The following is a 23,411-nucleotide window of genomic DNA, read 5'->3' as shown; positions in this document are numbered from 1 at the left end:
TTAGGGATCCCCGGACAGCTCCCAGAATCCTGCATAAAGACACTGAGTCCCTCTGAGGTCACATGTTTCCAGCCCCCCACCACGCTCTGCGCTCTCCAGCCAGCGGCCTCAGTTCCCTCTTCTGCAGAATGGGCGGGCGGGCGGCCTCTGAGATCAGGGTGCTGCGGGGGAGGGACGACGGCGGGCTTGGAGGGCGGCCGGAAGGGGTGTGAGTGCGGGGGCGGGCCCCGTGCCGCCCCGCCCCGGGGAGGGAGCCCGGGGCGCAGCATCCTGCAACGCGGCCCGGCAGCTGTCGCCACAGCCGTCGGGGAAGGTCCCACTGCGGACATGGCCTCACGCGGCGCCCGCCCGGGCCCGAGATCCCGGCGCCCCGCGCTGTAGCTGCGCGTAGAGGAGGCCTCGACAGAGCCCACGGCGCAGACAGCCGGGCGGGCGGCATGGAGGCGGCGCACCTGCTTCCGACTGCCGACGTGCTGCACCGCTTCGAGGTGACGGCCGAGTGCGGCCTGAGTCCGGCGCAAGTGACCAGCGCGCGGGAGCGCTACGGCCCCAATGGTGAGAGCGCGGGCCGGGCGGGGCAGCGGGGGCCCGCGAGCCGTAGGCTCAGTTTACCCCCTTGCACCGCTATTGCGGGCGGACTTTTCTCCACCAGCTCGAGGCCCCCCAGCGGGCGGGCAGGAAGTGAGGGCTCCGGAAACCTATTAAGATGCTTTTGCTCTTGGGGCACCCAGCGGGGGTGCGTTGTCACCTTCGTGGGTTTGAGAGATCGGACGCCTGCCTGTCCCCCGCTCCCTGCTCCCCTCCCTCCCAGCCCGGGGATCTGCGCGGTCCTTTCAAACTTCCTGTCGTCTCCGTACTCCCCCGCAAGCCTACCCCCACCGCGGTCAGCAGTGGGTCTCCAGGCCGCGCAGCAACCAACCCGCACCGTGCAGGTGCACATCCAGGAACCTGCGGCGGACTTGTGGCTCAGCCTCACAGCTGGCCCTGAGGGTCTCCCCTGGGGGTTCAATGAAACGCCCTTGAAGGTGCAGCTTCTTAGCTGGTAGCCTGGATGCCCCCACCCCCACTCCAGGTCTTCCTCTTTCTGCTACCCCAGGCGGATGTGGCTGGCCGAGCTGCTGGGGGCTTTGAACTGCTGAGGCGAGGGACTCACCTCCCTAAGGGTAGCAAGTTTAAGGCCTCGGGGAGCTGCCTGGGGAAGCCTCTCCTTCCTTGCTGAAGTGACCTAGAGTGGCTCCTGCCTCAGGAGTGTCTGGGAACTCCCAAGCTGTTTGTGTGGGAAGGGTGTCATTTCTTCCTTGGCCCTGAGGGTTTGTGAGATTCCTGTTTTGTCCAAAAAGCACAGTAAATGCCACCAGGTACTGTCCACATATGGCTTGGTGGTCCTGTGAGAGTGGAAGATGTAGGGTCCCTCTCCATGTTGTTTCCAGGTAGGATTTGCTATCCACCTCACTCACTCCCACAACAGCCAGCAGAATGTTGGGGCTCCAGAGAGAAAAGAAAGATCCTCTCCATCCCCAAAGTGCAAGCTGGGCATGTGCCCCTTTGACTCAGCCTCTCTCCTTCCCAGTCAACCTGTCAGCCTGGCCTCCCTTCCCTACAGAGGGGAAGATGCTCTGGCCCTAGTTTCCCACTGCTCCAGGCTGTCTGAGAAATGACGAGGAGTTGTTGGAAAGGGAGCTTAGGGTTTCATATTGGTTTATGAAAACCACCTCTTATGTAAATATTATCTTTCTGGAGCAGAAATCCTTTTTTAAAAAAATGAGTTGCTATATTTAGTTGAGCTGTGGGAGGAACTGGTGAGATAAATATTATTTAATATCCCCCATTAGTGACTTGGCAGGGAGCGTGTTATAGCTGCAAGGGAACAGGGCCTGTGCCCTGACCATGGGGTATGAGGGTCAGGGCAGGCAGGTCTGGGGTCCCATTGCCTCTTCTGGGCTTGCCCTGGTCTCCAATTTGGGAGTCCTGATTCCCAAAGGAAGCTGGGACTCATCCCTTACTTTGTCTCTAGAATGACACAGACTAAGACTTTGTGACCTGACTAAGATCCTTCTTCTCTCTGGACCTTCATCCAACCAGAAGGGGAGCCGAGGGAGCCCTTAGTTCCCACCCCTAGCTCTTCCTCATATTGTTTTATCTGGGCACTGGCACTATGTAGGGTGATGGGTAAGGATGTTGGCATGATGGGTGCATTCACAGAGACATGCATGTACCTTAGGGGTGGGAGGGAAATTTTGGGGGCCATTTCTGTGCTTCCTGTCTCTCTTTTGCTTCCATAACAGTAATAATAAAAGCCAATATTTACTGAGCATTTATTATGTGCTGGGAACTGTCCTCTGCACTTTTCATGTGTTCCTCAAAACCACCTTGTGAGGTAAGGACTGTCTTCATCTCTATTTTACAGAGGAGGTAACTGAGACACTAAGAAGTTAAGTCACATAGTTAAGTGGTGGCGCTGGTCCTCTCTGGACTTTGGTCTCCTGCCTTTACAGGGAGGCCTCTAGATCTCTGATGTTGGCGTCTGTGCTGCAGTTGGGATTGGCTGGGTAGCAGCTACTCCAGCTTTACTCCCAGAACCTTCAGAGCCCCAGAGGGCACTTCTTTCAGCTCAGGGAACAGTCCAGATTCTGGGATCACCAGTAGAGGGGAGCAAGGAGAGCCAGCTGCCCTTTCATGTCTCTGTGCTGTCTATGGCCTCGAGGACCCAGCCTTGGCTTGAGAGGGGGGACATGAGGTGTCCTTCAGTTGCCACCAGCACGGCCCCTGGGATTGGATTGACAGGGATTTGAAGCTTGGCTCTGGCCTTTCAGAGCTGTGTGATCCTGGATCTCTTGCTTTCCTCATCTCTAAGCAGGTAGAACCACCTCACAGGGCTGTTAGTGAGTCTTCCTTGAGGTCACTGACACCCAGTCGTCCCTCCCTGTTGCAAAGAAGGATGGGCCGGACTCCAGGTGGGCCAGAAGCTGGGTGGGGCCTGCAGGTGTAGGGGGACACCCCAGGGACTGGAGTCCCCCACCCTAGGAGTCTGTGCACCTGCAAAGTCGTTGGCGCTACAAACCACATGGAAGTCATTTGCTTAAGTCCTAAAGTTTGCAAATTGTGTGGGGAGTGGGGGGAAGGAACTTGGGATCCCACCCTCCCACCTCTCTCCTGTTAAAGACAGAGGCCTTATCACTGTGGGGAGGGGAAGTGAAAATCAGCAATGCACTCAGAGATTATGGAAACCCGAGCACCCCCATACATACAAAATCGATCTGTCCCAATTCTTGTTGCAGCGATGGGTCCTTTGAAGCCTCAACAGGCCTGGACTCCAACATCTTTCTCTGTAGGACCCAGAGGTGCTGGCATTCACCTTCCAGGAAACTTGTTAACATTTAAAAAATTTTCTCTTTGAATAAAAATTTGCACACCAACATTCAAAGGGTACAAAAGGTGTACGGTAACGTCTCCCCACCCTGCTCCCAACTTCCCATTCCCAGTTTTATCAACAGCTCATGTCTCGTTCTCAAGGTATTCTGTGCACATTTGAATCTATGACCATACCTGCTTCAGTCCTGTTTTCCCACTTGTCTGTCAGTCTTGGGGGCAGTTCCATGCAGAGCATCTTTCAGCTTCTAGTGACTGTGCAGAGCTTTTTTATGTGGCTCTTCATTATTTCTTCACCCTGGATTCTGATGAACACCTGGGTTGTTTGACACACAACCTTACAAGGGCTATCCTTGTTCCTACATCCTCTCAGACACTTGTGAACATTGCTACAGGGTAAATTCCTCAAAGTGGTTCAAAGATTGTGTGTATACTTTTCATTTTGACAGCTATTGCTAAAGTGTTCTCTGTGAGGTTGTAATCCATATTTTTGCTCTACGCAATTTGGATGGAACCATATGGCCTCCCATAGTTCTAGTTGGCATTTCTCTGTTCATAAGTCAGCTTGGGCATCGTTTTACAGACCTAGGAGCCACTGGAATTCTTGGTGTCTGTGAGTGGGCTGCCTAGCTCCTCTGCCTAACATGAACCAAGGATGAACCAAGGCAGGTGGGTCATGTCCTAAAGGACCTTAAAGCTCAGTGCACAGCATGATATGGGAGTCAGGTAAGCTCTCAGGAGGGCCCCCAGGGTGGTCCCTGTCTAAGAGTGCTTGGAGAGGAGCCGTGACCCGGGACTGAAGTCTGTCTTCCTGGGCTTCATGCTGTTCATCTGTGCAGTACGTACAATGGCCCCAGAGACTGCCGGATAAGAGGGGTGGTCTAGATTTGGATTGCAGGCAGCGATATCCTTATCTCCTGATCTCAGCATCCAGGTGGGATGCTGGAACTCTAGAAACCCACATGTGCACCTTGACGAAACCAGGCCAGGGGATTGGGGCAAGCTGAGTGGTCCCACTGGTTGGGTAGTGTCAGACAGACCTGCCTGTCCTTGGCCTCAGTGTCCTTGCCAGCATAGCAGAGATGGGACCTTGAGATCCCCTATGGGCCTTGTGGGATGTGAAATTGGCTCTGGTCTGTCCTAGTTCTGAGTGGAGGAGGGGTACCTTCAGGGACTTGGAAGTTCAAGGTCTTTCAGACTTCACCTTGTTTTCATGCCCACTGGCTCTTGCGAGACAGTGTTAGCCCCTTAGGAATAGCACCAGGTCGCCCCAGCTGGCCTCCCTCACCCGTTGCACCAGGAGCTCCCTGAGCAGAGCTGGGTCTATCCCATAATGCAATCTGAGCCCACAAACCCTTCACCTCTAGTGCTTGGTGAGCCAGGTGCCCCCCCCCAGTGGCCCCCTGCTGAGCAGGACCAGGTGGTCCACTCTAGATGGACCCTGGAGACAGGTGGACTGGGCGGGGTCTGCCCAGCCCCTGACTCTGCAAGTGGTGATTTAATTGTTCTGTAAATTTACCTTTGAGGAAGATCTTGCTGAGTGTGCCTCTCCCAGCTGGAGCCAGACTGAGAAGCTGAAAGACCAGTTTCCAATGTGGCCAAGAGGAAGGAGTTGAGGGGGGATTAGGGAGCAAGTGGTGAGAGGAGCTTGGGGACAGCCTAGGGACATCCCTGACCCTGTACCCACTCCCTTTTCCCTGGCGCTGGGCCCTGGCTAAACTCAATAGTGACGCTGTGTGTGGACCCAGGGATGACTCAACTCTTCTATATGCTCCTGTCCCACAGATGACTGTGTGGAGGTCATGGGTGCTGCTGAGGGGAAGGCCAGGTAATGGCCGGGGTGGGGGTGGGGGGTGGGAAAACTCACAGAGGAAAAGGCTTTTCTTCCTGGAAGGGTGGGATTCAGATGAGGAAACAGGGAAGGGTACTTCTGGGCCACAGTAGCTAAGCACTCAGCTAACCGAGGTCAGCATTTAGGACCTACCCACTGCTTCATAGGAGAAAGATGTGCTGCTTCCATGAAGATAACAGCCTTGGAAACCTTGTGGGGTAGTTAGTTAGTTCTACACTGCCCTGTAGGGTCTCTGGGAGTCGGAAGTGGCTCAGTGGTGACGTGTTTTTGTGTGTTTTGGTACTTTGGACAGAAGGAGCCTATAGTTGGTGTCACGTGCCTCCCAGTCACCTCTGACTCATCGGAACCCTGCGTAGGTTTCCGAGGAGCAGCAGCTGAGTTTGAACTTCCAATCCTGCAGTTAGTGGACCCGTGTTTAGCCTACAGAGCGTTCCTTACACTCCATATTGTTGTTGTTAAGTGCCGTGGAGTCAGTTACTATGCATAGTGACCTACTTAGGGTTTCTGAAGATCAGCGGCTGGGCTTGAACTGCCAATCCTGTGTTTAGCAGTCCAGTGCTTGTCCTGCAGCATTACACCAGGATGCCAATGCAACAGTTTGTGCTCAGCTATTAACCTAAAGCTTGGCAGTTCTAACCTACCCAGCTGTTCTGTGGAACAAAGATCTGGCAATCCACTCCCACAATGTTGTTGTTGTTAAGTGCCGTCGAGTCGGTCCTAGGAAACTCTATGGGGCAGTTCAGTTCTCTGTCATGGGGTCACTATGTGTTGAAAATCGACTTGACAGCACTCAACAACAACAACAACAAATTCTGGGCAGAAGTGAACTTTTGGAGGAGAAAAGAAAAGTTTGAGCAGAATGAGGGGGGATGAGAAGAGGTGGTGGCAGGCAGTCTCAGGGTGAACCAATTGGAGGATTGGCAGATAGATGTCTTAAGGTAGGAGTGATTCTGGAAGGTCAGGTTTGGGCAGATCCCGGAAGGCCTTAAATGCTGTGCTAAGATTCATCTGTATCCTGTAGGCCGTGGAGAACCACTGGTAACTTCTGATCAGGGGAGAGGCAGGTCCAGTTACGTATTCACAAGCATTTCCTCGTCACCTCCTGTGGGCCAGGCTCTGTGCCAGGTCCTAGAGACACCGTGTGCTGTGTTCTGTTCTAAGTGTCAGAGTCATTTCATCTTCATAGCCACCTTATGCCATGTTGTTGTCGTTACGTGCCATCGAGTCAGTTCCGACTCATAGCAACCCTTTGGTTGGTGAGTTTGAACTGCAGCCCTTGCGGTCCAGTGCGTTATCTCACAGCGCCACACCAGAACTCCTTATGCTGTAGTTACCACTATTATTCTCACTTATCAGATAGAGAAATTGAGGTACTCAGGGATTTTAGTGATTTGCCCCTAGACACATAACTACCATGGAGCTCTGGTAGCGAGTGGTTACGAATCGGGCTGCGAACCTTAAGGTCAGCAGTTCAAAACTACCAGCTGTGCCACGGGAGAAAGATGAGGCTTTCTGCTCCTGTAAAGATTTACAGCCTCGGAAACCCTGTACAGGGTCACTATGGGTCGGAACTGACTCCACAGCACTTAACAACAACATAAGTACCAAGAGATAGAGTAGGATTTGAACGCAAGCTTTTCTGGACCAGACTCGTTGCTCTAAGCCCTGAACTTCTCTGATAACAGTTCCAGGCTCCTTCAGACCAGCCCCACAATGGGCATCGACGGGAGCCATAGTGACCCAGAACAGAAGTGGGTCGCAGAGGCTCAGACAAGAGCGGTGAGAACTGCCCGCACCCAGGCTGGTCCAGCCATGGATCTGGAGGGAGTAGCACCTCCTTACTGCCTGTGCCCTGGGCAGCCCAGTGGTGGCAGTGCTATGAATTTAACAAATGGAGCAGCTGGACCAGGGTGGGCAGATGTGGGCCCAGTCAGTGCCCCCACGTCCAGGGAACCAGCTCTGCCTTCCATGCACCGTTATCTTCCAGGCATGTCTGGGGATGGGGTTGGGGGGGATCTCTTCTAGGCCCTGGGCTCCCTTGAGGACCTTGGGGCTCATTTAATGTGAGGGGAGAGTTTTGTCTCGCAGGACTTGGTGAGGTTGAAGCACAGGGCCTTGGTCACTGTTGAATGCTGACCAGTTAGCTCTGACTGATGGCCACCTTATGGAGACTAGAACAAAGCATTGTCAGGTCCTGTCCCAGCCTCATCTGTCTGGTCTGTTTAAGCCCATTTTTGCAGCCACCATGTCAGCCCATCCTCGATTTCACAGTCTGGTGACGTCACCTGTGAGAAGAGCAGAACCTTTCTGAACGGGGATGATTTGAGTTGGCAGCTTTGGGGCAGGACGGTTTGACCAGCTGTTGGGATGAGGTTATAGCAGCCCGACAATCAGGACAAGGGATGCCACTTTTTTCAGTTGACCTAGATTCAGGACAGCAGAGGGGACAGAGGAAGGAAAATAGGACAGATTTGAAGTCAGATCGGGGGATCCTGAGCCAGACTCCTTGAATTCCAAACCCTGCCCGGCTACTTCCCAGCTGTGTGACCATGAGCTAGTTACCTAACCTCTCTGTGTTTCCATCGTCTCCTCTATAAAATGGGATCTTAATTGTGTCCTCCTTGGATTATTTGAATTATGATGAGACTTATACATGGAGTTAGCACATTGGCTGGTGCACAACTAACACTAGTTGTCGCTTGCTATCATTATGTCTTCTGAGCCCCTCCTCATCGGCTCAGTACATAACTCTTTCCCGTTGGTTCTCTAGAGAGACTGTAGGTAAAGCGCCTGGCACATTGCTCAGGATATAGTACATGCTCAATAAACATGACTCCTAATAATGTTGACAGCCCTTCCAGGTAGACCTGGGTGCCCCTTCTTCCAAATGAGGCTCAGGGAGGCTGAGCTACCTGCCTGAAGCCCTTCAGAGAGCTGCTGCTTAGGTAATATTGGAACCTTGCCGTGTATCCTGCACAGGGATGAGCAGGGCATCTGATTATACCTTAGCGCCTGGCTGACCTCAACTCTGCCCAGAAGCAATGCCGTAAGGAATGTAGTTACAGGGGCTGTATGCCTGGTAGGGGAAAACAGCAAGGGAGATTCAGGTGAGATTCAGGTGAGATTCACAGATGAACTGTAAGGATTTGGGAAATCTCTTGGGTAAAGCACGGCAGAAGCAGGCTGTGTCACGTGTGTTGTGAGGTTGACTCTGTTCAGTACTGAGACTGGAGCATGACTGATATGACCTCAAAAGGACCGTACTCCATTGGAGAATTAGCCCAGAAAGCAGGCCTGCCTCCTCCCCCTGCCTTTCCTGTTCGCTTCAGCTAAATAGATCAGAAGGAAAAAGTCTGTTTGATTTTAATCTCGACGCAGGACACTGGAGATTACATTTTCCACGGAAAATGTCAGCTGCGGCCTAAAATAGGACTTTGGAGAAAATGCTAGAAAGTGTATTTTTAGGTTAAATGTTTCCCTCCTGGATTCCTGCAGCCCAGTGGACTACTCAATATTCTCCATGGTTCAGCTGCCAGGTGCAGATCCCAGACCTTCTAAACAGTGGTCTGGGAGCAGACTCCCACGGGAAAAAATGCTTCTTAGTACATGGCAAAAGCGGGTAGATCAGATACCTGTGTGCATCCTCGTGTGAGGAGGAGGAAGAGAACACTGAACTGAGCTGGGGTCTTGGATTCTGTATTTCCTGCAGGCTCCCAGGTGATGTGCATGCTGCTGGAGACTGCTCTTTGGGAAAAGAGGTGGAGCAGACAGAATGGGGCTCACTTAGCCTTCATCCTGGGTTGGAAGAGCTCACTGGGACAGGGGGTAGCCTGTTAAAGACCATCCTGTTGGTCTGGCCCTTCCCACAGTCCCAGAGGCACACTTACCTTGCCATGTGACCTTGTTCAAGCCAATTCTCCACAATGAGCCTCCTGCTCCCATTTATGAAACAAGTCCATGGCTCCTGCCACGCCTCCTCTTAAGTGTTGGGATGATTCAAAGATATCAGTTACCCAAGGCCACCAGATACAGGTACCAGTCAACCTGGTATAAAAGGAACTTCGGGAAGCATAAAGGTCAAACTTGCCTGTAAAGTCCTGCCAGGTTCTACTGATGTTTTCAAAGTTCAGAATGCTGTGTGGGGGTGGGGCTGAGCTGCAAGGCGTCTTTGCTGACTTTACCCTATAGAGGATTTAGGAGAGGTAAGCTGAGGCCCAGCCCCCAAAGATGCAACCATGCAAGTGTTCCTCACTGAAAGGGATGCTGGCTGCCCCTGGGTAGGATGAGGTTCCGAGGACTAACTTGACTGCAGACCTTGCTCAGGTGGTTCCAGAGCAGCAGGATGTCCAAGGCCCTGTGAGTAAACCAGTGGCTATTGATTCTCCTCCCCCTCGCCTCTCTGGGCGGCTTGTGAGTGTCATAGTACAACTGTGCTCCATAGAGTTTTCTTTCCTTCTTTTCAAGGAATGTTTCATTTGCTATTGTCAGTGATTTCCAAACCTACTATAGAAGTATCATGATTTTAATGAATAAAAAATATAGATGATAGAATAAAAATATTAGGCTCTGCAAAGTTAGTTTTTGATAGGATTTCCAGTGGCTGATTTTTCAGAAGTAGATAGCCAGGTCTTTCTCCCAAGGCACCTCTGGGTGGAATCCAACCACCAACCTTCCAGTTAGTATCCAGTTGAGTTCATCAGTACCACCCGGGGACTCCGTTAGCCTGGAGTCGTTTGAGCCCCACACAGAGGGAGAGGCCACTTTGCAGTGGGGGTGGAGCACATTGACTGGATGGCCGGCTGAAGAAGGACAGTGACGACTGAAGAAGGACAGTGATGGGGGAACTGTGAGATCATCTCCTCCCTCCTCTAGGTCTCAGTTTACCCTCTGCAATGGGAAGGGAGCTATAATGGAAGGACTCTCCTAGCCCTGGTTTTGTCCCAAGGTGGGCTAGGCCACACCCAACCTTCCTCAGTCAGAGTGGGGTGGGGTAGGGTAGGGGGCTGGAAGCATCTAGGCTCAAACGGTCTGTTGTGAGGTGGAGTGACCTCAGAGAGCTGTGGTGACCCTTGCAGACCATCCTGGGGATCTGGGTGGGCACGGTGGGGAGGGGCTATCCAGACATCTCCAAGGCCCCTGCATAACCCATACGTTTCTTGTCTCCTCATGGGCCCCATGCCTGCCTGGATCCTGTAGAGCTCCCAACTGAGGAAGGTGAGAGACTTGGGTGGGCAGTCTGCAGGCTGGGCTGTGTGCCTGGAGGGTCCTGGGGGTCTTTGAATTCCCTCTTCCACCTGCGAGGAGGGAGGTGGCTGGTTGGTCTCAGAATGGGAGGGGTAGTGGGTCAGAGGCCCAGGCCTCACACGGCGCTCCCATTCCCAGGGAAGTCCTTGTGGGTGCTGGTGCTGGAGCAGTTTGAGGACCTCCTGGTGCGCATCTTGCTGCTGGCTGCCCTGGTCTCCTTCGTAAGTAGGGCCCTACTCACTGTAGCCTATAGTCCCTTCAGCGTGGGCAGCCAGGAGGGAGACTCAGGTCCTAGTGCTCTGGGGCACAGAGCTGTCCTCTCAGCTGTGGGCATCCCTAAGCCTGTTCCCTGGTCTTACCCACCCCCCTGCTCTACTAAGACCTGGGCTTCCCTTACTTGTACCCTTGCAGACCCTCTCATTGGACTCCTGGCCACCATCTGCCCTCCACCCCACCCACACACACACCAGTGCTCCACCAGTCCCTCTTGCACCCTGGTTGTCAGAGTGAGCTTTCAAAAGCACACGTGGGATCTCCTACCTCTCTACCCTTGTCTTAGCTCATCAGTCTTTTGCTAACTTTTGGACCCAGCAATCCTTGGCCGCCTTGCAGGGCTGCGTGTGCATGTAGAAGGTTTAGAAGTATTCCTGACCTCTGCTACCCAGATGCCACAGTACCCCCTGGTCATAACAAAACTGTCTCCAGCCATCCAGTTGCCCATGTGGGAATACCATCTCCAGCATTGAGACCTTAACTTTTTGTGACCTCCTCTTGACTGCTGCTCCCCTTTGCTCTTCCCCAATTCTGGTGCCCAGATGCCTCCTGGACCCATGGGAGACCAAGATGGAACTCAGGGTCTTGTCCAGGCTGCCCTGCGGGTAGACATGGTTCTGGTTCCTGGCCCCACCCACCCAGCAGGACTTGAGGAAGAGACCTCATCTTGGTGGGTGGGCTGAAAGCATGGGACAGCAGTGGCCCCACGTGGGACTCTCAGCATCCAGTCAGCAGGGGCCCAGCCAGCTGTGTCTGACCCTCCTTGTGGGAACTGGGGACTTATAGCCTAAAACCGCTGACCCGACAGGATGCTTCTACCCTTTCCCTGTACAGGCGGGCATATGACTTCGTGGAGGAGGAATGACAAGTATCCCTTTGGGCCAGAGGTAGAAATGGGACTCAAACTGGGTCTCCTGCCTCCCAGCCTAGGCACCTGGGCTCTAGGTCTGGAACAAAGCTGCTTTGTGAAGGTGGTCTCAAACGTGACAGGGCACAGACCACCTGGGCTTGTTGAAACACCGGTGCTGAGCCCACCCCTGAGCTTCTGATTCAGCAGGGCTGGATGAGCCACTAGAATTGCATTTCTATCAAGTTCCCAGGTGATGGGAATCCCACATTGTTCTAGGTAGACTTTGGGATCTCCAGCTGATGGTTGTGTAGCTGTCCCATGTCCCTGAAGGCTGGCCTGTGTGGGTCACTGTTTGAGGAAGCTGAGTGTTCTGTAAGCCAAGACCTTCTCTGAGCCGCCCAGGGCTCCCAGGGCATCTCCTGCACAGCCAAGAGGCAGCCAGGAGGTGCATAGGGAAAGGTGACCAGGTCCTGCCCACAGCGTAGCTCTAACTCACCGGCTCCGATCCTGGCAGGTCCTGGCCTGGTTCGAGGAGGGCGAAGAGACCGTGACTGCCTTCGTGGAGCCCCTGGTCATCATGCTGATCCTTGTGGCCAATGCAATTGTGGGCGTGTGGCAGGTGGGCAGCTATGGGGTAGGACCAGGACCCTGGGACCTCCCAGCCGCTAGTTGTGACCTCTGGCTGGTGCTAGGATTCCCTGTGTGTTCTGCTTCAGCTCCACCACAGATCCTGAGGGTATCATCACTCTGAGGGGGTGGCCTGCGAGGGACAGCAGGGACAAATCACTTGCTCACCTTGGGTTCTGCAGGAACGCAACGCTGAGAGTGCCATCGAAGCCCTGAAGGAATATGAGCCTGAGATGGGCAAGGTGATCCGCTCGGACCGCAAGGGTGTGCAGAGGATCCGTGCCCGGGACATGGTTCCTGGAGACATCGTGGAAGTGGCGGGTGCGCCGGGGGCTCCCCCTCTTATTCTGTGACACTGGTGATCCCACCTTTCTCTGTGCCTCCACTTTTCAGCTGTATACTCAGAGGGTGACTGTTGGGTCCACCATGGTTCCAACCCCATTGTACAAGCAAAGACTGAGGCCTGGAGTGCAGGGGGACTCCTAAGGGATCGGACTCGGGGGGTGGGGTGGGGCAGCTGTGGTTCCTGGGAGCCCTCCTGGCTCTCAGAGGGGTAGTACCCAAAGCCTCACACTCAGCCAGACTTTCCTTCCTCCACAGTTGGGGACAAAGTGCCTGCTGACCTCCGCCTCATCGAGATCAAGTCTACTACACTGCGAGTGGACCAGTCCATCCTGACCGGTGAGCTGTGGAGGCCGGGTGGGGGTAAGGCAAGAGAACTGGACATCTCTGCATGGTGTTTCTCATTTTTATTCCATGGCCAGGTGAATCTGTGTCTGTGACCAAGCACACAGATGCCATCCCAGACCCCAGGGCTGTGAATCAGGACAAGAAGAACATGCTGTTTTCTGTAAGTCCCTGGATGCCTGGGCCTGAGTCGAGCAACAATAGATAGTATCATTAAAGTTAAATCGATTAAGTCCCACAGGAAACTCAGCACCTCATCAATTATTGACAATACATACAAATGTATTATAATAATAATAGCACGTGCTTACTGAGTGAGGACTGTGGGCCAGTTCTAAGCCCTTGATACTTATTCCTTTTTTGAGTCTTCATCACAGACCTTTGAAATAAGCCCTCTTACTATCCGTATTTTCCAGCAGGCAGAGGGAGGTTAAGTGACTTGCCCAAGGTTGCAGAGGCAGTGAGTGATGGAGCTGAGACGCGAACTCAGACATTCTCCAAAGTTTTCCCTCATGATCCGGAAAGAGGAAGAGCTTGCCTGTAACCACCCAGGAGAAAGTTCTCCACAGAAACTAAACCCAAACCCACTGGCATCAAGTCATTTCCAACTCATAGAAACCCACAGTATAACTGAACCTTAGGGTTTCTGAGACTGTAAATCTTTATGGGAGCAGACAGCTTCAGCTTTCTCCCCTAGAGCAGCGGTTGGTGGGTTTGAACTGCTGACCTTGCAGTTAGTAGGCCAAGGCTTAACCCACTGTACCACCAGGACTCCTCCTTCAGAGGGAAGAGGGTTGTAGAAGTGGGGGCAGATGGGAATAATCCCTTTCACAGACAGGAAACTGCTTTGGGTAGGGATGGTATATTTCAGTGTCACCAGCTGCCCTGAAAAAGCCTTCTAAGGAGGATGGGCTGGCCAACTACAGGCCCTTTCTCTCTCTCAGGGGTTTTTGGCAGGTGGAAGGCAGTGAGAAGGTGGAGAAGACAGGCTGAGGCTGCCCCCACACCTGCCTTCTCCCCACCACCCGTGGTGCATCCATCACAAGTGGCACTGAATTAACAGCCTCCTTGGGGCCCCTGTGTCTTGGGCCTCTGCTGGCCTACTTTACGGAGGAGGAAACAGATCAAGGCTGGCTGTCCCTTCCATCAGCCTGGGCAGGGGGGCTCTTTAGGCTCAGGGTTTCTGGATCTGCTAGTGAATATCGATAAGACTGTTGATCACCAAATGCTCCCACGTGGCCATATTGATTGTTGACAAGTCATACTGATGGGTTGGGGGACCGGGCATGGGTGACACTTGGTGAACCAGAGCCCTGTCCTCATACAGCTGACACATTGTTACGTGAGAGGCAGGGGTCCTGGGTTCTGGCCGCAGTGTAAGCAGCTCTTCCTTGGACCCTCACTCTAACAGGGCACTAACATTGCATCGGGCAAAGCAGTGGGTGTGGTGGTGGCCACAGGCCTGCACACAGAGCTAGGTAAGATCCGGAGCCAGATGGCGGCCGTGGAGCCGGAGCGGACGCCACTGCAGCGCAAACTGGATGAGTTCGGGCGGCAGCTGTCCCGAGCCATCTCCGTGATCTGTGTGGCTGTGTGGGTCATCAACATCGGCCACTTTGCCGACCCAGCTCATGGTGGTTCCTGGCTCCGTGGTGCTGTCTACTACTTCAAGATTGCTGTGGCCCTGGCTGTGGCCGCCATCCCTGAGGGCCTCCCGGCTGTCATCACTACATGCCTGGCTCTGGGCACACGGCGCATGGCACGCAAGAACGCCATCGTGCGGAGTCTGCCCTCTGTGGAGACCCTGGGCTGCACATCAGTTATCTGCTCCGACAAGACTGGCACACTCACTACCAACCAGATGTCTGTCTGCCGGGTGAGTGGCCACAGCCAGCTGGTGGTGCTGTGTGATGCTGGGCAAACTGGGCTCCCTATCTGGGCCTCTCCTTGACTTCCTGTTTGACCCAGTATGGAAGAGACAACCTGTGGGCCATCCCATGGTAGAGGTTTCATGGAGCTAAAGACAGAGCCTGTGGGGCCCAGGCAGGTCACTGACCATCTCTGAACCTCAGTTTCCTCATCTGAAACTTGGGTATGCAAGCCCTGCCAGTTAACCATTAAGGCACAGGAGAGGGTGGAGTCCAACCTTGGTGTCTGAGCCACGTGGGGGCTGGGCCCAGGTTCTGTCCTGCTGCCTCCAGATCTGTCAGCTCTGCTGACCTAAGAATGGCCCCCGCAGGAATTATTTACTCCCTAGTGTTCGATCCCACATGCCGGGCTCATTGCCCACATATTCAGGGATTCTGGCTTCTCCCGCCTCAGCAGAGAGGTGGGTGGGGTGATGGTAAAGATTGTGGGTTTACCACTCCCCCATGGCTCCTTTCCCACCTCGTCTCATACAGTCTGCCAGCTGGGAGGCCTTAGAACTGGGCTTTGTGTTCTGAATCTTAGGGCTTCATGTACGTAGTCCATCAGAGGCTGCAGGGGCAAGGGTACCACAAGCTTTATTGCCCTACAACCCAGAGCTCTGCAAAATTCCTCAATCAAAACCCAAACCCGCTGTTACCGAGTTGATTCCGATTCATAGCCCTATGTAGGGTTTCTGAGACTGTAAATCTACATCTTTCTCCTGAGGAGCGGTGACCTTGCAATATCCCTGGTAGTGATGGCGGCTGTGTGCCGTGAAGTCGCTTCTGACTCATAGAGACCCTGTACAGGGTTTTCAAGGCTGTATGTAAATCTTTATGGGAGCAGAACACCTCATCTTCTCCTGTGGACTGACTGGTAGATTTATACTATTGACCTTGTGGTTAGCAGCCCAACTCGAACTACCACTGGAACCTTATTCGAACAAAATGTTCCTTGGCTTCAGTAACGCCCTGGAAAGCACATCCTAGGGAAGTTATAGAGGGCTTAGTTGCTGCATGCTGGACTGAGAAACTTGACTGTTCAGGGCTGTACTTACTGGGGAACTACTAAGGAGCTCTGGTAGCGTAGTGGTTACGAATTGGGCTGCGAACCTTAAGTTCAGCGGTTCGAAACTACCAGCCGCTCCGTGGGAGAAAGATGAGGCTTTCTACTCCCGTAAAGATTTACACCCTCGGAAACCCTGTACAGGGTCGCTATGGGTCGGACCCGACTCGATGGCACTTAACAACAACAACAACAACAACAACAACCTTTCAGGAGCAGGAGAGAGAAGAGAAAGGGGAACTTGTTTGTTGAGCACCTACTAGGTGCAAGGTTGGCGGTTCAAACCCACCAGCCGCTCCTTGGAAACCCTGTATGGGACAGGGTCGCTATGAGTTGGAACTGACTTGATAACACTTAACAGCAACTGGGGGCTGGGATGGCCATGTACAGCAAGGCAGTTCCCAGGAAACTGACAAGAAAATGGGTTGCCCTGGGAGGAAGTGAGCCCCCTCGGGCTCCAGCGGTCCTGCCATCAGGAGCTTAACCTCTGGGGTCACCTCTGGGTAGGAAAGGTCCGTGCCCCAGAGTGGGGTATAGGTTTCCCTGGAAGGGAGTGTGGGAACACCTGGATTCTGATCTCACTCCCTAGAGGAGTTGAGGCTCAGGTGCTCCGCAGGACTGGGACAAAGACTAGCTTCCTGTCCCTGTTCAGGGCTCTATCACCTGCTAGAAAGCATTGAAGAATCTGTCACGAACCCCTCCAGGTTCAGAGCAAACAGACAAATCCACAGCCTAGCACAGTTCTACACCACGCCTCCGTGGACCCTGGGGGTGGGGGGTGGTGTCAGTGGTTTCTAGGGCAACCTTGCATGGCCCCACCCCAGAATCAGTTATTTAGATTGGCTACCCTGAGGAGAGGTGACCCAGTTGACCCTGAACATGTCCTTGGCTTCCCAGATGTTCGTGGTGGCTGAGGCCAAGGCCGACTCCTGCCATTTGTACGAATTCACCATCTCGGGTACCACATATGCCCCCGAGGGCGAAGTGTGAGTTGGGTCGAGGGGACGGGGTTTATCGTGGGCGGGGTCGCGCGGGAGAGCACTGAGTGGTGTCCGGGAGATAGAGCGCCTCCGGGGCGAGGGGCGGGACCCTGGAACTGACCGCCTGGGCTCTGCAGGCGGCAGGGAGAAAAGCTCGTTCGTTGCGGGCAGTTCGACGGGCTGGTGGAGCTGGCGACCATCTGTGCTCTGTGCAATGACTCTGCGCTGGACTACAATGAGGTGGGATCCTAGTCCTTTTCACGACCTCCCTTAGTATCTGAGCACCCAAGACAGACCCTTCTCCCATTGTTTCAAAGCCCCAAAGATTGGCCCTTTCTGCTCCATTGGAGTGCCACGGACACCCCATGAACATCTCCCATGCTTCCTCCGTTTTTCCTCAGGCTTTCTTTGGGACTGAAGAGTCAGGGCCCCCTGAGGTGGTAGAGGTTTACCAAAAATGCCAAAAACAACAAGCAAACCCAAAGCGGTTGCCGTTGAGTTGATTCCACCTCAACGGTGACCCTCTAGGACAGAGGAAAATGGTCTTATAGGATTTCCAAGACTAAACTTATGAAAGCAGACTGCCTTATCTTTCTCCTGTGGAGCTGCTGGTGCGTTTGAACCGCCAACCTTTCGGTTAGCAGCCCTGTGGCACCACTACTACATCTCCTTAGATTGGGACTGGGGAGGCATGGCATGGTCAGCTTTGCATTTACAAAGGCTCCACCAAGCTTCCTTGTGGGGAAAGAACAGAGCTGGAATCAAGGGGTCCTGTGTACTGACCAGGCGAGAGTGAGGTAGACCAAGGCCAAACTGGGGTTTTGGTATGGGGTAGAGAGTTAGAGAGTCTGTTGTTGTTGTTGTTAAATGCTGTTGAGCCAGTTCTGACTCATAGCGACCCTGTGTAGGGTTTTCAAGGAGCACTGTTGAGCTTGAACCGCCAACCTTGTAGTTCAAACCGACTTTGCAGCCCAGCGCATTAACCCACAGCACCAGGGAGAGAGGGTGGGTGGCAGGGGGCAGGGGCTGGAGTGAACAGAGGTGAGGAGAGCTGGGAGGGTACAAGGCCATTGATATGAGGGGAAGGGAAGGTCAGCGGATTGGGAAGGGCCCACCAGCTTTGGTGCAGAGGAACTTATGTGTCACTCTGGCTAAGGGTGCTCCACAGGACAGGGAGTGAGTGGGAGGTGAGACCGGAGGGCCTGTCTAGGGGCTGCCCTGCCCCTCACTCCCTGTTTCCTGGATCCCACCAGGCCAAGGGCGTGTACGAGAAAGTGGGAGAGGCCACAGAGACAGCTTTGACTTGCCTGGTGGAGAAGATGAACGTGTTTGACATGGACCTGCAGGCACTGTCCCGGGTGGAACGAGCTGGCGCCTGCAACACGGTGAGGCTGCAGGCGGGGCATTGGAGAAGAGAGAGAGGAGGACCACGTCTTGGGGGACCTCTGGGAGGAGGCAGGACTTCAGATTCCTAGTAAGACTTAGCCAGGGAGCGAGGAGGCGGAAAAGGCTTAGAAGAGGAAGTCCAGAGCATGGTCAGGCTCAGGAAATGGTAGCTTTCCAGCATCTCTCAGACTAGAGAGGAAAGTAGAGGCCTTGAAGGCCAGAGTCAGAGGAGTGTAGATATTATCGTGCAGGGAGGTGAGAGGTGCTTCTGGTGAGGGAGAAGACAGAGGACCTGGCTTTGCCCCCCACCCTGACCTTGCCTGGACCTACAGGTCATCAAGCAGCTGATGCGGAAGGAGTTCACCCTGGAGTTCTCCCGGGACCGGAAGTCCATGTCAGTGTACTGCACATCCACCCGCCCAGGCTCAGCCACCCAGGGCAGCAAGATGTTTGTGAAGGTGGGGGCCTAGCTGGCTGGCTTGGGGCCCCTGTACACCCAGGACCTGGGGGCATGGTTACCAAAACATTGAATCACCAGAGATTACAGCTGTGGGAGTTGAGACCCCACTGTTAAAACAAAATGAGTATGGGCAGCCTGCCACGGGGAAGTGGGAACAGGATCCAAGCCTGGTAGAGATGGAGGCAAGGCCAGGGGCCTTAGACCAGGAGCCTGGGGTCATTTCTGCTCCTCTGTGAGCTTCTGTCTCCCTATCTAAATGATGGGGTCAGGCCGGGAGCTCTCAGCAGCCCTTTTGCCTTTGACCAGTGGTGTGAAGCGCTTGGTGTCCATCGGATGCTCTGTGTTTTGGAAACTGACTCCAGGGAAGGGAAAGAAATCAGCTCCCACCCAGACCTTTGTCCGCAGCCCCTCCTGTTGCTGCTTCCAAACCCAAACTAGAAATCATAACCCTGACTCCAACATGCAGTGGAGGTTTTAACCCCTTTCAAAATGAAAAGGTTCTTGCGTTAGTGCTTGGACCACTTTAAAAAACCACCATCTGGGCTTACCTTTTGAGAAAAGGAAAAGTCATTGATCAAGTGGTCAGAGGTAGTGGCTTTTTCAGGCCTGGGGTGGAGTCCCAGGTGAGACTGAATCTCCAAGGAGCCTGTCTCCTCTGGGCCCGTTTACCTAAAACCACCCCCTTCACCTCTTCTTCAGGACCCTGTGTCTGGTCCCCAAGCCCCACAGACGTGGAATCCCAGTAGCCCAGGGAGTCAGGGCTGCAGGAGAAATGTCATACCCACCTTTACCCCCACCCCCAAAGGCTACAGCAGACCTTGTGCCCACCTTTCGGCCCCCTCTCCTTTAGGTTTTCTCACAGAGGACTTTCCTACTCTGAACTGTCTTATGGCAGATTCTGGGCTTGGCCTTGAGGGATCTTTTCTATCTCTGGGCTTCCATTTTCTCAGTGGGGCAGGATGAGAGGGGAGTTGTGACTGACAGTGTCCCCCCCATGCTGTCCCCCCTCTGCAGGGGGCTCCAGAGAGCGTGATTGAGCGCTGCAGCTCAGTTCGTGTGGGGAGCCACAAAGTACCCCTGAACACCACCGCCAGGGAGCAAATCCTGGCAAAGATCCGAGATTGGGGCTCAGGCTCAGACACGCTGCGCTGCCTGGCACTGGCCACTCGGGATGTGCCTCCAAAGAAGGAGGACATGCAGTTGGACGACTGCAGCAAGTTTGAGCAGTACGAGGTGGGTGCCAGGGTGGGTGTCGGGGTGTGGGCCATGCACCCCCGCAGACGCTGGGCAGGTAGTAGGTTGAAGATATTCTCGGGTCTACCCGAGATGTAGGCATCTACCCTCTCCCTACAGACGGACTTGACCTTCGTGGGCTGTGTGGGCATGCTGGACCCTCCGCGGCCCGAAGTGGCTGCTTGTATCACCCGTTGTCGTCAGGCGGGTATCCGCGTGGTCATGATCACAGGTGACAACAAAGGCACAGCCGTGGCCATTTGTCGCCGGCTTGGCATCTTTGGGGACACAGAGGACGTGATGGACAAGGCATACACAGGCCGTGAATTTGATGACCTCAGCCCTGAGCAGCAGCGCCACGCCTGCCAGACAGCCCGCTGCTTCGCCCGAGTGGAGCCCGCGCACAAGTCCCGCATTGTGGAGAACCTGCAGTCCTTTAATGAGATCACCGCCATGGTGAGGCCACAGACAAGAGCCTGGGGGAGGCAGTGAGACATGGGGGATCGCTTGTTACTGGGCTTGGAGAAAGCAAACCCGAGCAACCTCTTCACCTCATTCTTACTTTATCAACATTTTATTGCAAGCATTTTGAAATATAGACAAATTGAAAATGTTAGTCATCACCGGTATAGTCAATATCTACATTCTATACGAGTATTTGGCTCTATTTGCTTGATCACGTTTCTACCTATCTACGTATCCTGAATCCATCTAGCATTTCAAAGCAAGCTGCACACTGGGGTACGCTTTACCCTTACATACATCAGAAAGTACACCATTAACTACACACCAGCTTTTGTGTTTGGTTCTTCTTTTTCCTTTATGAGGTAAAATTTATATACAGTGAAATGTACAGATTTTAAAGGTACCAATTGATGAGTTTTGGGTGGGTTTTTTTTTTGGATCTAGGCTCCCTCTTGAAAGCTTGTAAGCCAGTCACTTCTTGTCTTTGTAGTCTCTCCCCCCCCCACCCCCAACTTTGGGTAGCCAATGTCCAAGTTGCCCATCCCTGTCTACTCTGCGTATGGAGGGGGTGGGAATGATTCTCGCTGTAAAGATTTGTTCCCTCTTTTGAGCTACTGCATCCATAGGTGTGGGTGATGAGTTTTAGATAAATGCACACACCTGTGTAATTCCGACCGTTATAAGATATAGAACATTACCATCATTCAACCAGCGAGTTTCCTCACGCCGCTTCCCCATCAGGCCTCTCTTCTACCTCAGGCAATCACTGTTGCAGGTTTTTGTTTCTATTCTAGATTAGTGTGGAGTCCTGGAGGCACTGGGCCGTAAGGTTGGTTTGAACCACAAGGTTGGTAGTCCAGACCCACCAGCTGATCCTTGGAAACCCTATGTAGGGTCGCTATGGGTCTGAATGGATTCCAAGGCATTTACCACAAAGATTGGTTTGTCTATCTTAGAGTTCCATAAGAATGGAAGATTTATCTGTGTTGTTGAAAGTATCTACAGCCCATTCATTTTTTTGTTATTGCAGAGCGTTCCATTGTATGACTATACCACAGTTTATTCTTTCATCTTTGGATGGACATTTGGTTTTGTTCTGTCTCGTCCTTGATCCCCAGTGTTGATGACAACACTGACTTGATTGTTAGCATCAACCTCATCTTGACCTGGCCCCTGATGTTAGACCTCTAGCCTTACCTAGTCCTTAACTTCACCTTAAATCTGACCTGTGACCTAGCTTTGACTTGGATACTGAGCTGGGCATCATCCTTGATTTGATCTCATTAGGAACCTGATTCTTGACTTCATCTTTGCCCGCTATACTTTAACCTTGACCTTGACCTTAAACTCTATTTAAACCTGACTTTACTTTCAGCTCAACTCTGATATAGGTCTCAGTCTTAACCTGGACCCTGACGTGATTCCTGATAGCAGCCTCAACCCCCAACCCAGTACCTTATGCTGACCTCAACTTTGCTCTTGTCCCCAATATTCTCCTTGACTACAGTTCCAACCTTGACTGTCAATGATTAGACTGTGGCTATAGTCCTGGTGTCCTTGTGTGGCTGGAGTCCTAGTGTGGCTCTGTGGGTTAATGCACCAGACTGCAAAGCCATTTGAACCGCAAGGTCAGCAGTTCAAGTTCACCAACTGCTCCTTGGAAACCCTATACAGGGTTGCTATGGGTCAGAACCGACTCAACAGCACTTCACAACACAACAACAACATAGTCTACTCATTACTGGCATGGACTGTAACCATATGTCTTGGCCTTTGACTTGACCTCTATCTTAATCTGATTTTTTTTTTTTAAACTTGAGCCTAAGTCCCATTTTTTATCTTGACTCCAACCTTGACTACAAAACCTACATGGTCCTTGACCTGGGCCACAACCTTGACTGTTCACTGTCTTGACATCAATTTTCCCCCTGACCTAGATTTCATATTCTACCTTAGCTTCATCCCCTCCTCACCACTGGCCCGCCCTCATCCTTGTCCCCAGCCTCATCATCTTCTCTGGTCTTTGACTTGAATGTCTCCTCAGGTTTGTCCTTGCCTTCCCCTTAGCCTCATTGCCAGCCCAATTTCTAAATACATTTTTTTTTTAATGTTTTCATTGTGGATTGAGTGGAAGTTTACAGGGCAGATCATCAGTTTTACATTCAACAAATCATACACCTTGTTTGATTACAATGATTACAATCCCTTCCATGGACCATCAGTTAACAGTATTTCTCTCTATTCATTTTAGCTTTTTTTTTTTTTCTCCAAACCGTAAAGCATATGTAATAATTTAAACTACCAAAGGGCATATTCTGCAAGTCTGCCTCCTGGCTGCCAGCTCTCAGTCCCTCTCTTTCCATGAATCTAGAGTCCTCAGCTGCTCCCTCTATGTATGTCCCTATCTCTGCCTCTCTGGTGTTACTGATTCTCTGGATAGGGTCCCACATTCTGCTGTGCTCTTCTCCCTTGATGGTCCTAGGATCCTCTGTTTCTGGACTGTAAGATTAACTACTCCCTAGTTTCTGTTACAAAATTTGTACCTTTACAATTATGACAGTTCCAGTTAGTCATGATAACAGTTACTCACTATTGAATCATAAAAATCTTATCCCCATCTTTTTTTTTCTTTTTAATTTAAGGTTTTTATTGTGGATTGAGTAAAAGTTTACAGTGCACATCATCAGTTTCACATTCAACCATTCATATAACTTGTTTCATTACACTGATTATAATCCCCTCCATATACCATCAGTTAAGAGTATTTCTCTCTATCCACTTTAGCTTCTTAAAAAACACATAAAAAAAAACCCCACTCAGGCATATAAAATAATTTACATCTCCAAAGGGCACATTCTGCAGATCTGCTCCTGGCCACCAGTTCTTAGTCTTTCTCTTCTTAATTGATGAATCTAGAGTCCTCAGCTGCTCCCCCTCTCCATGCCCCCATCTGTGCCTCCATCTCTGGTGCTGCTGCTTCTCTGGATAAGGTCCCACATTCTATTTGTGTGT

The 23,411-nt window shown here is 52.5% G+C and overlaps 1 protein-coding gene across 3 annotated transcripts in view; it reads left to right on the top strand.

Moving 5' to 3' along the window:
- The first annotated feature begins 318 nt into the window (after nucleotides 1-318).
- The window catches only part of ATP2A3 (ATPase, Ca++ transporting, ubiquitous), a 35,913-nt gene continuing 12,820 nt past the window's right edge, over nucleotides 319-23,411 (top strand). For all 3 annotated transcript variants that reach the window (XM_006863276.1, XM_006863275.1, XM_006863277.1), the window contains exons 1-14: nucleotides 319-555; nucleotides 10,418-10,435; nucleotides 10,604-10,686; nucleotides 12,103-12,207; nucleotides 12,398-12,536; nucleotides 12,816-12,896; nucleotides 12,980-13,065; nucleotides 14,314-14,778; nucleotides 16,773-16,861; nucleotides 16,993-17,095; nucleotides 18,109-18,240; nucleotides 18,574-18,699; nucleotides 19,716-19,934; nucleotides 20,055-20,390. In XM_006863276.1, coding sequence (XP_006863338.1) covers nucleotides 438-555; nucleotides 10,418-10,435; nucleotides 10,604-10,686; nucleotides 12,103-12,207; nucleotides 12,398-12,536; nucleotides 12,816-12,896; nucleotides 12,980-13,065; nucleotides 14,314-14,778; nucleotides 16,773-16,861; nucleotides 16,993-17,095; nucleotides 18,109-18,240; nucleotides 18,574-18,699; nucleotides 19,716-19,934; nucleotides 20,055-20,390 — 2,100 coding nt within the window. In that variant the 5' untranslated portion in view covers nucleotides 319-437. The remainder of the gene's footprint in view (nucleotides 556-10,417; nucleotides 10,436-10,603; nucleotides 10,687-12,102; nucleotides 12,208-12,397; nucleotides 12,537-12,815; nucleotides 12,897-12,979; nucleotides 13,066-14,313; nucleotides 14,779-16,772; nucleotides 16,862-16,992; nucleotides 17,096-18,108; nucleotides 18,241-18,573; nucleotides 18,700-19,715; nucleotides 19,935-20,054; nucleotides 20,391-23,411) is intronic.

This window comes from Chrysochloris asiatica, unplaced genomic scaffold (genome assembly GCF_000296735.1).
Source record: "Chrysochloris asiatica unplaced genomic scaffold, ChrAsi1.0 scaffold00054, whole genome shotgun sequence".
Lineage (NCBI taxonomy): Eukaryota > Metazoa > Chordata > Mammalia > Afrosoricida > Chrysochloridae > Chrysochloris > Chrysochloris asiatica.
Note: the sequence above shows the minus strand (reverse complement) of the source record. Positions and strands in the feature narration are given on the sequence as shown.